At 40.2% G+C, this 15,581-nt stretch overlaps 1 protein-coding gene across 1 annotated transcript in view; it reads left to right on the plus strand.

Annotated features, from left to right (window-relative positions):
• The first annotated feature begins 399 nt into the window (after positions 1–399).
• LOC126469842 (membrane-bound transcription factor site-2 protease) overlaps positions 400–15,581 on the plus strand; it is a 47,807-nt gene continuing 32,625 nt past the window's right edge. Inside the window, exons 1-3 of the mRNA XM_050097138.1 lie at positions 400–799; positions 930–1,208; positions 10,810–10,913. Coding sequence (XP_049953095.1) covers positions 725–799; positions 930–1,208; positions 10,810–10,913 — 458 coding nt within the window. The 5' untranslated portion in view covers positions 400–724. The remainder of the gene's footprint in view (positions 800–929; positions 1,209–10,809; positions 10,914–15,581) is intronic.

A 15,581-nucleotide genomic window follows, 5' to 3' on the forward strand; every position in this document is an offset into this window, starting at 1 on the left:
CTGCCCGGGGACTGGGTGTTTGTGTTGTCCTCATCATTCCATCATCATTCACGAAAGTGGCGAGATTGGACAGTGTTCAGATTGGGAATGAGTATGGCCGCTGATGACAGCGCAGTTGAGCGCCGCACGAACCAAACATCATCATCATCACAATCTGTTTGCGCAGATATGATGTGCGTAGATATTTGCGCAGACAGATCTGCTTGTGAGTACTGGACAGGCCTTAAGTCACTGGTACGTCTTGGATTCACTCGAGTTCAGTGCACGAATAATGTCATGTAAATGTTGCAAGCTGTAAATAAATTTTGTTATTATTCAGCAATTTCCAGTGCATGTTATTTAAGTGTTTAGTATTCCAACAATCTCACTGGCGTGCACTAGATAATGGCATTGGTCGTGACGAAGTACAGTGAGATCTTTGCCAGTTAGTTTGTAAACAACGTGTTTGTGTATGCGATAAGACATGATAGATGCATCGCTTGAGTATTTTGTGATGTAATGTTAGATAGGGCGTTATGATAGTTCCAACACACAGTATTTTTGTATGTAATGTTAAATAAAGTGTGATGTGCAGTGTTGTTCGTACTTCTTTTTTTACTTCTTCTGACACATCGGTAGGAGTTCAGTGCGCTATGGAAACTTTTAGCCCCAGGTTTCAACACAAGTAGCTGTCAGTTTTCATTCCACATCGGTTTCATAAATTAATTTGATTGTTACCCTGAAAATGACTTTCATAAATGTTATTGTCGGAGTAGTGGTCGTGCACTGTGCCCTTTACTTCTTCGATATACTATTTAAGGTAATTTGTAGAGAACTGAATGTATCTCGTAGCTTTCGGTAATTCAATAGATGTAAACTCTTTCTCGGCTAGTTAGCTTTAAATTTTCTGCATCATGGGCATATAAAACATTACGTTTCTTTCTTTTCAGAGCTGCTCTCACTACCCATACATCTATTTTCTTCAGAATGTTGGACTTAATATTGAACCGTTTAAAATAAAATGGTTTACTACAGCATTTAACAGGATATTTCAAAAATGGGGGACGTGGCACCCAAAGTTGTTGCGCTGCTGGTTCACAGTCGGTTCTTGGGTGTCACTAGCACTAGTTCCCCTCGCAACATACATAACGATTAAAACTTGTTTTGACTTCTGGCAAACAGCCTCTGTTGAGCACGATCGTAAGCATTCGGTTACCCTGGAGCCATTGGTGAGTGTTTATTTCGTAGAGAACTAGGTACAAAACTGATAATCATTACAGTGGTTATTGCGTGGTTGATGCCAGAGGTTTTCAAATTTACATAGCTTATAGGAGGTCTGTATCTTTCAGTATTCGATTTTTTATTTCGTCACAACAGACTGATAAATCGATGATTTTTGTTCCTTTCGCTACACATTTGTTATGTGTATTTAGTAACAATATGGAATAACCATTTAATTTAATTTGCTACATGGTTCATTGGTTTAGAACGTATTGTTGTCAAATAAAAGTTGATCTTAATACTTGTTTGTAACAGCCCTCATGAGAGCCAGTAATTTCAGTAATTAGTACCACTGAAGAAACATTAAGTGGTAGGCAACTCACGAATGGTACAAACTTTCCACACCTGGAATGATGTGGGTGGATGGACTTATGTGTGGTGTACAGATATTTTGTTGGTTGTAAGTTGTTTTTATTGTGTATTATCATCAGTTCATTACACCTGGATCAGAATAACAAAGTGATTAACAGTCAGCCAGTGTTACCCACTTGCATTATGACTATGGTAACAACAGCTATAAGATCCTCTACACAATGCGATCACACCTGCTCCATTAACATGCAGTAGTGAAGTCACTTTGAAGGATAATATCTCAGCCCTATTGTGTGCATTTTTTTTTATCCTGTTATGAACACCACACTGAGAAACAAAGCACACAATTTAAATAAATCACATCAGTAAAACTGGTATATTCTAATCCAGGTGTAGGATAGTGTACAAAAGTATGAGTGAGTTGTAGTATTAGGTTTGTAACACCCCTTTGATGACAAGGTCATTACAGATGGAGGATAAGCACGGATTGGAGAAGGAAGGAAAAGGACATCAGCAATGCCATTTTCAAAGGAACCAAGCTGGTATTTGTCTTAAACAATTTAGAGACATCACGAAAAATGTAGATCCAGATGGCCAGCTGAGCATTTGAATCCTTTTCCTTCCAAATGTGAGTCCAGCCCCTTAATGACTACACCATCTCATGTGGTAAGGATACATGAATCATAGGAGTTATTTGAGGTTGAGGGTAGGTAAGAACACGTAAATCAATAATGGTGACAGTGTATGAATGTAAAGCAAATGCAGTGTAGCATGAAAAAACTGAAGAAGAGGAAGGAAGAAGAAGAAGAAGAAGCAGCTGATTGCTATTAATGCTCTGATAGTAATTTTTAGTCCGGAGAGTAATAAAACATTTTATTATTCTGATTTTTCCCTTCTTACAAGTTGTGGATATGTTCACATTTATTCGTTGACCTTTTGACACAACACCGTGATTCATTTATATAAAACAAACACAAGTTATTGGTAGTTTCTTCAGTGGCCTTTAAGTATCTTTGTATTACAAATCAAGATGTAGGCTAAAATTGTATTTCTTGTGAATGTCATTATGTCATGTCATGATAAGAACAGTTTGTGTGAAACAGATTCACTGATAAAAATGTCAGCATTCCCCTGCTAGAAACGTAATGTTAGAAGAATAATGTTATCATTTGATTAATATGTTCTAGTCATGTTCTTCTCAAGTGGTTATACAACTGTACATTTAGCTTAACAGCATACATTTTTAAGATGGGCAAATGTGCCATTCTTTACACACTAATAAGGGACCAAAATGCCATGTTTGCCATTATTGTGTACATTACTCACTCTCTGCTGTTGCACCAAAAATAATAATAATTTCGGTGTGTAAACTCTGTTAATTACAGTATAGCTAACTTATTTATTCTCATTTGTGGTGTACTCCATACAGTGATCTTTCTGGGAGTGGAAAATTACTGTCATTCAACAAGCTAGTCTTTCTGTCTTTTTATGGAAAATACAAACTTTTTTGAATAATTGAAGTTTCAGTACCACTTCAGCAACTCAACCAAACTATCACCTTCCAACCTAATGTAGAACTCAGGCTGTGCTACAGGTCAGTCAGTCACCACAACCTACTAATATAGATGGAAAAAAAGTATTATCAGTGTTCTGTTCTCTTTCTGTGTGCACACAAATGACTTCACAAACTTTGTCAGTATGTTATGGTACAAAGCCGACACCTAGTATTGGTTGTCTCAGTTGGCCCAAAATTTTACTGTGCTTCACATTATGGAACTGAAGCTCTCACTCCAGGTTTGAAGTGTTAGATCCATGATTGGCAGTTTGTGGTCTTGTGATTGCAGTACAGTGGTATAATATGAGCTTATATTCAGGAAAAGGCTTGGGACTGTCATTTGATTTTAAGAGGGAAGCTAAAACAGCTTGGGTCTAACCCGCCACTACCCTCACCAAAACTAAGTTTATTGGCGGTATCATTCCCTGTATATCTAATAAAGCCAACCAGTGCCCTTAAATAGTGCAAAGAGTCTCTCTACCAGTTTTTTGTTAGACACAATTTCTTCAGGTCTAGTTGTCCCGAAGATTCTGTATCTTTTACTCTCCAATGCCATGCATTCGAAGATTAGGTGTGATGCAGTTTCTTCACCCTCATCACAGATCCTACATTTAGGGTCTTCTTCCATTATATCCATTGTGTGTTGGTGTTCTTTGAAATTCCCGTGGCAGGTGAGTTTGATCTCTTTCCTGTTCAATCCCAGGATTACAGAGCTTCTTTTAAAACACAGCTTGGGCATCATTACCTTGACATGTTTTTGTTTATGGACCTTGGTCCAATATCCTACATGCTGTTTCCTATGCCAGTTCCGTAGCTCTAATTTGATCATAGCCTTGGTGATTGTCAGGACAGGTTCTGGTACAATAAATGGAGTTGTTGCCCCCATCCTAGCCAATCTGTCGGCTTGTTCATTGCCACAGATCCCTGAGTGGCCAGGGACCCACTCTAGGTTTACCCTATTGCTTCCCCTTAGCTCCACCAAAGCCCTGTGGCATTCTGCAACAATCTTAGATCTTGTTGCAGGAGCTGCCAGTGGTTTCAGGGCTGCCTGGCTGTCTGAATAGATGTAGATGCTACGATCCTTGTAGCCCCCTATGCATATTCTCCACACATGCCCTGATTGCAGTAACTTCGACTTGGAATACGGAAACCAGTTTTCCTAGAGAGATGACACCGTCCAGTCTTGGCTAAACCCCATACACCCTTGCCCCAACGCCTTGATCTATTTTCGACCCACCAGTGAAACAAACGATGTCCCCTGTACAGTGTCAAACTGTTTTTTCCCACTGTTCCCTGCTTCCAGTTGTTATATGGTAAGGCTTGTCGAAGCAGTTGGAAGTTGTTATATAGTCAGCAGGCATTTTCCCAGCCATTCCTATATTTACCTCACTCACTAGCTTGGTGTGTGATTCTGGAGATCTGAATGAAACCCAGTTGTTGCCAGTTTTAAGTCTGTGTGCCCCAGCTGCTGCCTCCACCTTGGCCCAAAGGGGTAGTGGAGGTATGTCCAGCATGGCTTCCATTCCAGCAGTTGGTGTGCTCCAATTCCACCTGTTATGGCTAAGCAGGCCAATCTCTGCACCTTTGCAAGCTCCTTAGCTGCAACCCGCTGTTCTACCTTCTTCCACCACACTGCGGCCCCTTAGGAAATCCTAGGTCTGACCACTGTGGTGTATATCCATTGCGTACCCCTGGGGCTTAGGCCCCAGTTTTGCCACAAGCCCTTCTAGTACTCACTAGAGTACTTTTTGCCTTGAAGCAGATACTCTTAATGTGAGGGGTCCATGTTAGCTTCTCATCTAAGGTTACCCCTAGATATTTCACTATCCCCTTCACAGGCAGAGTTTCATTGAAGAGCCTTAGGTTCCAACTTGAGTGTTGAATATGTCTCTTCGTAAATGGCACCACAACAGTCTTCTTAGGATTAACCCTCAGATCCTGTTTAATGCACCAATTTTGCACGATGTCCAAATCTCCTTGTGCCATATTTCTAACTGTGTCAGTAAATTTGCCAAGTATTACTATGACAAGGTCATCAGTGTATCCTTGGTAGAAGCATTGTCTGGAATTTAATTCCTCAATGAGTTCATTCACCACTAGATTCCATAATAGAGAGGACAAATGTCCTCCTTGTGGGCAGCCTCTAGTGATGTTAATTACCATCTTTTCATTCAGCATGGTAGCCTCTACCATCCTTCCACAAAGCATTGGCCTGGTCCACCTGCATATTGTGGTCCCCAGGTCATGCATCTCTGCTGCCCTTACCATGGAATCGAAGGTCGTGTTACTGAAGGCAACCTTGAAGAAGAAAATTTTGAGAAAGTCTCGCCTTTCGACATCCAGAAAGGTTTAGTAGAAATTGCTAAGACTCTAAAATTTGTAAAGTGGTTGTGAAATGGAATGCTGTTGGCAGAAACATCCAGTTCCCAACAAGCTGTTAACCCATAGACAGCGACGTGCCCAGGGGGAATATTCCATCGACACCGAGCTCCGTAGCACCTTGAACTTCAGAAAAGGTGTTGTGTTATATAGGGACTTAGTTGCTATTCCTATAGAAGAATTGAAGAGTGAGTGGGCTCAGGAGGAAACTGTTGATGTTCAGAACATTATGAAAAGGGTAGATGGAGCCCTGGTAAAATCCGACTCCTGTATTCTTACCTTCAATACCAACAAAGTCCCAGACCATGTCAAGGCAGGCTTTCTTCATCTAAACATGTGGCTACATGTCCCAAACCCAATGTGCTGTTTTAAGTAGCAGTGTTTTGGGCATACAGCTGTTGGGTGTAAGGGAGAAGTGACATGTGGCTACTGCAGTAAGGCAGCTCATGAAGGAGTTGGTTGTTCATATCCTATCAAATGTATAAACTGCTCTGGAAGCCACCCTGTTTGGAGTATGGCCTGCAGAATCTTTCTAGAGGAATGCAAAGTACAGAAAATAAAAACAACAAAGCGTATCCCCCTACGGTGAAGCGAAAAATATCTACAAGTCCGTACAGCCCCCTGCATTTGCTACATCTTACATCTTTTGCATCAGTCCTTCAGGTAAAATCAAGTAGTAAACCATCGGACCATGTCAACATGATTCTACCTGATGCTTCATCTGCCTCTTCTCCAGGGATGGTGGAGTATGAAGTATGTGTGAGGCGATCGTCTCGCCACACGACAGAACCTCTGCCTGCCGCAGTCTCTCACCCCAGCAGAGAGACAGGATGAAGGTGCTACCGCCCATGCTAGATGACTCCCATACTAAAGTGGAACTTGTGGGGATGTCTACTACCTCAGGGTAGACCACTGTGTTTGTGTTTCCGGGAGACTAATTTCAAACAATCATACAGAGGAGGAGTAGGTATTTTCATCAGTACCAACTACCACTCCTCGCCCCTCTCCTTTACAATGAATTTACAAGCAGTTGCAATATCAGTGCATGTGTGGCATCCATTGACAATATGTTCCCTTACGAGCCCCCAAATGATGCGCTCTACGAAGAGTCTTTCAGTGACCACCTTACGCTGCTCCCCACCCCTTCATCCTCTGTGGTGATTTTAATGCACACAGTGTGCTCTGGGGATCTACCACTACCAGCCCGAGGGGTAGAGCAACTGATAGGCTTCTCGTGTCATCATGTACATATTTGCTAAATACAGGACGGAGCACACACTTCTTCACTGCAACTTGCTCGTTCTCTGCCACTGATCTCTGGTTTGCTCTCTAGCCCTTGCTCACACTGTTCAATGGGAAGTGGTCAGTGGCTTGTACAGAAGTGATCACTCTGCTCTGAATTCACCTGCCAAGTGGAATGGAGCACGAAAGGAAACCACCACAATGGGTGCTCTGTAGAGCAGACTGGACACTTTGTAGTTAGTTAGCCCAGTTTGAACATTGTGTCAATGTCGAGGTATGGGTGGATCGTGTTACCAAAATGATCCACTGTGCCACTGACATGCATTCCACAGTCCACAGGGCAGCTGTCCTTTGGTGGAGCGACGAGTGCTGCTCTCCAATCAGGACTAGGTATGCAGCTGTGCATAGGTTCAAGTGCCAGCCAACTGCAGAGAATCTTGCAGGCTTTCAGGTGGCGAGGGCAAAATGTCACCAGATTATTCTAGAGAACAAGAAGTTGTCGTGGCATCAGTTCCTGAACACCCTTACTCATTCCACTAAGAGTTCCGTTGTGTGGGAGATCATCAGGAGAATTTCTGGGAGAGGTGGGAGATGCCCCATGCCTGCTGTAATGAGGAACGGCACCTCCAAACCAGTCTGATGACAGACATTGCCCAGACTGTGGCAGCCTACTTTGGCACAGTTACTGCAACTGCCAGTCAGGATCCAGGTTTCCAGTGCCACAGAGTGGTTGCTGAGAGGAGAAGTTTGTACTTCTGGTCCACCATTGATGAAAATTACAACTGCCCATTCTCCATATGAGAGCTGGATTCTGCGTTGTCTACGGCTTGTGACACATAGACTGGTCATAACAGAATACATCACAGTGTGCTGCGGCACCTCACAAGGAGAAACAAAGATATCCTCTACATACTTTTTAATACCATTTGGGCATCAGGTCACTTTCCCAACTCGTCGTGTGAGGTAGTTTTAATTCCTTGTTTAAAACCTGGGAAAGATAGTACATGCCTGAGTAGTTATCATAGTGTTGCCCTCTCGATCTGTGTGAGAAACACCTTGGATCAGATGGTCAACTGCCACCTTGTACCTTGGAGCAGATGGTAAACTGCCACCTTGTCTGGATCTTAGAATCCAGGCAACTCCTTAGTCACTTTCAGTATGGGTTCAGGAGGTATCACTTCACCTTTGATAACCTGGCCCTCCTGAAGGCAGCTATACAACAGGCTTTCTTGCGCCGGCATCACCTTCAAGGTACATTTTATGACATCGAGTATGCCTGTGATACTACTTGGAGGCTTCTTATCCTCAAGCAGCTTCATGAATGGGGCTTTAGTGGATGTCTTCCCATTTTTATTCAGTCCTTTCTCTCGCTATGGTATTTCCGATACCAAGTCAGTGGCGTCCTGTCTGATCACTTTGAGCAGGAGAACGGTGTCCCTTAAGGTAGTGTTTTATGTGCGACTGTCTTAGCCATAGCTATCAATAACATTACGCCAGTTGTGAGAAGTTCTGTCCAGTGTTCTTTGTTTGTGGATGACTCCTCTGTGTTTTGCTCATCTGTAGACCTTAACAGCAACACATCAGTTGCAACTAACTCTTCTACATTTGGATGAATAGGTGCAGAAGAGTGGTTTTATTGTATTCTTTTTGACTGTTCTCATTCCCATTTTAAACTTTCCTGAGTTGAGGGTGAAGGACACTGATATTAATTTTAAAGACCAAGTGTGGTTTCTGGGCAAAAAAAAAAAAAAAAAAAAAAAAAAAAAAAGTGCCCCTTAAGGCTCTAAGTATTTTAAAATGTCTTATTCATATTACATGGGGAGCAGACTGGACTTTTCTGCTCCAGTTTTACAGAGCTTTTGTGCGCTCTCAGATCGGTTATGGGTGCACAGTGTATGGGTCTGTGAGAGCCTCATATTTAATAATGCTAGACGTGGGATTCGGTTGGCCACTCGGGCATTCAGAAGAAGCACCATACCAAGCTTCTGTGCAGAGGCTGATGAACTGCCACTTCACATCAGGCGACAGCTCCTCACATTGTGCCAGGCATATAAAACACTGTCCACAACATACACATGTGCATACCATACCATTGTTCAACCTCCAATGGAAATGCTTTTTTGTAACTGGCAATGGGCAACAAGGCTGTATGGGATTCGGGCACAGGATTGCTTTTTAGTGATGGGTGTGGTCGGTCTTAATGTTTTACATCGAGGTTGGACCAGATTTTCACAGTGGCTCCTCCAGAGGCCCAGACTTATTTTAGATGTGTCCATTTTTAAGAAAGATAGTACTCCAGATCTTACATTTCAGTCTCTGTTTTTTAATATTTTAGGTTTGCACATGGTTTCATGGTAGTGTACACTGATAGCTCCAAACAAGGGAATTCCCGTGGCTGCTCTGTAGAGTTCCTCGACCGTGTCACCAGGATTCACCTTCACGATGAATATACCGTTTTCTCTGCAAATAAAGCAGTTTCATTCTGCTGGGTGCTAGGGCATGTGAGGATACGGGGAAAAGAACAGGCCGATCAGGCTTGCAGAGGACAGGATGTGGCACAGTGCCCTACTCCCCTGCAGGCTGTCATTTTTACACTATATAGGAAGTTTATGCAGTTGTGGGATGAGGAATGGCTGGCGGTAACAGACAATAAACTGCGGTCGGTGAAGTCAACTATCCGGCCATGATGTTCCTCCTGCCGGTTGTTCAGACGGGCCAAGGTGTCCCTCACGTCTTCAAATTCAGCACTGCCCTCTTACACATGGCTTTTTCCATTGGCGAGAGGCTCCACCATTTTGCGATGCTTGTGGCGTGCAAATATCTGTATGCCATATTTCAACAGAGTGCATTTTATACCATTATGCAAGGGCAGAAACAAATATTAGTGGGGATCTGCCCTCTATTTTAGCTGATGGTGACACAAGTGTGACTTGAGTTTTAAAATTTTGTGCTGTGACTGGACTCTGGCCTAATCTTTTACGATGGAGGTTTTAGTGTGTTGCAGAGTGGCTGGCTTTATTTTATTTTATTCTTGCAGTCAACCAGCCACGTCCATTTGCTATATTGCTCTAACTCCTCCTACCACTTTCTTCCTGTTTAGTTAATGTTTTAATATTGGCAAGATACTTCATTTTAAGTCTCTGTGTGGGTACACACACACACAGTCACATCTTAGTACAAATAATTCACTCAAGTTCTGCACCATGGTTTCAAACAAGATACATCATTTGAAACTGGAATTTATTCTTTTATGCAGAGCACATGCAACTCTAAATTGAAGTCAACAGTAATTTTTGTTGTTGTAACAAAAGCATTTGAGTCTTTGAACATTTTGTACTTGTGGACAAGTTGGTGTTGCTCCAGTCCTGGGTGGTGCTAAGTCAAAAGGATGGCACTCATTTTGGTGGGTCAGAGGGTATGTGGAGGATAGTAAGTGACTGGGCAGACAAGGCACATGAGATCTGTTTTTGGACAAGGTGGAGAGGGTAACTGCGCAAAAACGTGATCCTGAACATGGCATATGATACAAAAATAAGGAATTTTACAATCGTAGAATGATGAAATACTACAAAATCAAACCTTGCAATTCTAAGACCTGAAAATGGATGACAAGTGTTTGTGCATGTGTCACATTCAGAAACTTGTTCAGAAATTGAGTGTTGCAGTCTTCACTGTGAACATAATCTCCATTGGCAATGAAATGTGAAATATTGTTCACTTTGCCATTTTTCCCACGCTATTACTCCCTGAGGCGCATTTTTTTGTGTTGTACATTAACAAGGAATATTCTTAGCCCATAAAGATTATTTTTTATTTTTGTTTAGCCGTCATAGTAATATTGTGCACAAATTAGTATTTTCAAGATGTGTACTTTTTCTCTCTTGTTTTCCAGTCATTTAAAAATTATGTAGCAAGTGTTAGAAGTATATTGCAAGTGTTGTATTATTTTGTGTATACTGGACTGCAAGTTTTGGCTGTCACTAATGCTGTACTGTATTCCACTACTGCAATCTAGTCAGCAGTTGTTGACAATTGCTACAGAGGCAGATATCCTCTTGCAGGTACCTGGAGTAAATTTGCCAGCAAGTGAACTCGGATACTATGGATTAACAATGATTGCCTGCAGTATTGTTCATGAGTTTGGTCATGCAGTGGCTGCAGTTCGGTGAGTGAAGGTATTGTTATGAACCAACCCATATTTCCTAGTTTTCCAGTCGTGGAAATAGGTAGCCAAGAAATAGTCCTGATAAAATAATAATAAAAATAACAATAATTAAAAAGAGGCACACTCAATTGGATCTGCATCTTTTGCCCAGTAGTTCCATACTTACGCTGTGAGGTTTAACTTATATGCTGTGTACCTCAAGACAAAGCCTCAGTGCTTTGAAATTGGTAAAAAAAAAGGCAATTGTGGAACTTTTTTGCCTTGAATGTTTACTTCTGCACACACTCCAACATTTTTTTTCCAGAATGATCTGTGCTTGTTTTCTTCTTTAGGCTCTATTTAAGTTTCTGACAAACTGATTGTTTCTGTTAAGAAAAAGCAACATTTTCGAGCCAATGAGCAGAGTGCTTCTCTGATTTAAGGTGTTTCACAACATTATTTTTCTTTTTGTGCCCAATTTGATAATTACAAAATCAATAGATTATACATTCCGATCATTCATGGGAATTCATAGCCATCCAACCCATACTTGACAATGCTACAGATAGACCCAACAAGGTACTGAGCATAGAAGTAGCACTAAAAATAACTCTATTTGCACATTAAGGGAAGACTTTTAGTGTGGTTGTAATATGTTGACAGGTTTTGTTTTCCATTCGCTTTTGCACAGAGTTGGGGACACTATAAACTGACATTCAGCCATGAGTATGAACAAACTAGAATTTAGACAACTGGAGGGGAGAGAAATGGTGAGGTGAAATGAGTCCTGCCTCCCTCTTGCAAGACAGCCAGTCTACACTCCTGTTCTGTGTTTCTGCAAAACTCGAACTGGCACATGGTCAAAAGGATTGCCGATCCTTTCTGGTTTCGTGAAGGCTGTAATCGAACTCCACGATGGACCTGGATTAGTCTCTTCTAAGAGAAAGGAAAACAATGAGCAACACACAACACAAAGCATTGAGTGATGGCTACTTTGAAATTGGTTACTGATGATGGCAGTGTCATAAAAGAGTTAGTTAAAGCCTGACCTCTACCGGTACTTGATTTAACTACAGCTCAAAACACTCACCACCTAACAGAGTCCATTCAACCACGTACAGTTGATGTGGCAGCAGAACATTGAGTGCATCGATACACTGTTGAGTTCATGCACTTTCAGTTTTGCAAACTCATTATACATTATTGTTTTGTTTGGGCTTCACCATGATGATATGAAATACTAGTAACCAAAATTGGTAACATTTTTGATATTTATTTGCAAAAAATAAAACTATTTCACTCTACCTCTGGTAACATAGCTCACCTGAATACAGCCTGTTATGAAACAGCATGTATTAAGTAATTTTGTGTTCTCGCCTTTTGAGACAGAATTTACATCAATATTTGGATTTATTGCAAGTGCAATTTTTTTTTTCAGGTCCCTATTCATTGCATAGCAGGTTCAGTATATGTGAAAGTTTTTATCATCATTTTGTGTGAAAACACACTTGACCTCTTAGCAACAAATAATCCTGAGCTAATAATGGGCATCAAAACACATACTGGGACAGATAAATATTCTCTTGCTGCCTTCCTGAAAGACACTCTCCACTCCTTCCAAATTAACAGTGTAAGTCTGGACCAGATGTGGCTTGAATTGAAAGTAATAGTATCAGCAGCAATTGAGAGATTTATTCCAAAGAAATTAACAAACAACAAAGCTGGTCCTCCGTAGTACACAAAACAGGTCAGAATGCTGTTACAGGAACAATGAAAGAAGCATGCCAAATTTAAACGAAAGCAAAACTCACAAGACTTGCAATCTTTTACAGAAGCTTGAAATTTAGCATAGACTAAGAAAACTGTGTCTCAAAACCTGGCAGAAAATCCAAATAGATTCTGGCATATGTAAAGTATGCTAGCGGCAAGACACAACCATGCTTTCTCTGTGCGGTAACGATATAAATACTATCAATGACAGTGCTGCTAAAGCAGAGGTACTAAACACAGCCTTCCAAAATTCCTTCATCAAAGAAGATTAAGTAAATATTCCATAATTTGAATCAAGAACAGCTGCCAACATGAGTAACGTAGAAGTAGATATCCTCCGACTAGTGAAGCAACTTACATTACTTAATAAAAGCAAGTTTTCCAGTCTAGGTTGTATACCAGTTATGTTCCTTTCACGGTATGCTGATGCAATAGCTCCATACTTAACAGTCATGTACAACCACTCGCTCTATGAAAAATCCATATCCAAAGACTGGAAAGTTGCACAGGTTACACCGATATTCAAGAAAGGAAATAGGAATAATCCATTAAATTATAAGCTCATATCATTAACACTGATGTGCAGTGGGATTTTATAATGTATATTGTGTTTAAACTTTATGAATTATCTTGAAGAGAACAGTCTATTGAAACATAGTCAACATGGATTTAGAAAACATTGTTCTTGTGAAACACAGTTATCTCTTTACTCACACGAAGTGTTGTGTGCTATCAAAAATGGATTTCAAATTGATGCCGTATTTCTAGATTTCCAGAAGGCTTTTCATACTGTACCTCACAAGTGGCTTGTTATCAAATTGCGTGCTTATGAAATATAGTCTCAGTTATGTCACTGGATTTGTGATTCCCTGTCAGAGAGGTCACAGATTATAGTAATTGATGGAAAGTCATCAAGTGAAACACATGTGAAATCTGACATTCTCCAAAGCAGTATTTATCTATATAAATCATTTAGGAGACAATCTGAGCAGCCGTATTAGATTGTTTGCAGATGATGCTGTCATTTATTGTCTAGTAAAGTCATCAGAAGATCAAACCCAATTGCAAAATGATTTAAATAAGTTATCTGCATGGTGTGAAAATTGGCAATTAACCCAAAATAATGAAAAGTGAAAGTTCATCCACATGACTGCTAAAAGGAATCTGTTAAACTTTGATTACATGACAAATCAATAAAATCTAAAGACTGTAAATTCAATTAAACTCCTAGGAATTACAATTACTAACAACTTAAATTGGAAAGAACACACAGATAATGTTGTGGGGAAGGTGAACCAAAGACTGCTTTTTATTGGCTGAACACATGGCAAATGCAACAAATCTGCTAAAGCGACTGCCAACATCACGCTTGTCCATCCTCTTTTGGAGTACCGCTGCGCGGTGTGGAATCCTTACCAGACAGGATTAATGGAGTATGTTGAGAAAGTTCAAAGAAGGGCAGCGCATTTTGTATTATCAAGAAATGGGGGAGAATGTCTCATGGACATGATACAGGGTTTGGGGTGGACATAATTAAAACAAAGGTGTTTCTCATAGCGGCAGCATCGTCTCATGAAATTTGAATCACCAACTTTCTTCTCTGAATACAAAAATAATTTTTTTGATGTTGACCTACATAGGGAGAAACAGTCATCTAATGAAATAAGGGAAATCAGAGCTCACACAGAAAGATATAGGTGTTTGTTTTTCTGCGAACTGTTCGAGAGTGGAATAATAAAGAATTATTGTGAAGGTGGTTCAATGAACCCTCTGGCAGTAACTCAAGTGTGATTTTCAGAGTAGCCACGTAAATGTAGATATCTTCATTGCGTTCATCCCCTGAACCCATTAATTTCATTTCAGTGGATTTAATTAATTTCATTCTCTGTATATTTGGCTCATCAGATTATTCTAATTTGACAATGCAGGAATACCAAGAATATTTAATTGTGATTGACTAGGTTCTGTAGGCTTTAAAGAAACAAAAGTGTAGTTCCCTTACTTCACATATGAAAAAAGAGAGCACTTCCTTTGTGCATTGTGTACTCAACCAGCAGGTAGCGTTCCTTCTGTTAAAAAAAAAAAACCAAGTAGTGTTGATTAACATAGATCAGTTTATTAAAAGGAATATGAAATTTTTAAGAGCTATCAGTTTTCATGTATATCAAAATGCTTAAACAAAAAGTTCATGCTTTTATTCATGTGTGTCAAATATATACTTTCCGGATGTATTGTTTCTTTTTAGAATGCCAACTACATGCCATCTAAAGGAACTAATTTCAGTTAGTAGCAAAGGTGCTGACATGTGTGTACTCAACAGTAAATGTTCAATGAATACATATTTCTCAGGACAGCAACAAACTTGTAACAATCAAATCATGTGTGATTCCTTAGCAATTTGCTTAAAATGTGTTTCACGTTATAGAATAAACATATAGTGACAATTGAAAACCTATGATAGGTCTTCAAAATACATACACTCTTTCTTTCTTATGTCTATTATGTATTTCATTCAATGCATTTTAGGCTCTGTTTATTTGACAAAGTGTATGTGTCTGTTGTGCAGGGGTTCAAGAGACTCGAGAACTTTATAGAGCTACAATTCCACACATCCTATGGGAACAGTGTAGTGTCACAGATTGAAGTCTTGCAACAAAGGCAGGTCACAACTCAACTTAAAACTGGATACATCATAGTTCACTTATAACTATACCAACACTTTCATGAACTATGCCTTCGTGGTAGAGATGATTAAATGATAGTGACTCAGTTGCAGTTGTAACCCTCGCTGAATTCTGCTGTTTGAGAGAGTTTTGTGTAATTTGACTGACTGGATAGAAATGATAGTGTACAGTTTGTAATTGTAAGTTTGCATGCCAACACCCTATATTAAATTTCGAACTTTCCATGTTTTCTGGT

This window comes from Schistocerca serialis, chromosome 3, assembly GCF_023864345.2.
Source record: "Schistocerca serialis cubense isolate TAMUIC-IGC-003099 chromosome 3, iqSchSeri2.2, whole genome shotgun sequence".
Classification (NCBI taxonomy): domain Eukaryota; kingdom Metazoa; phylum Arthropoda; class Insecta; order Orthoptera; family Acrididae; genus Schistocerca; species Schistocerca serialis.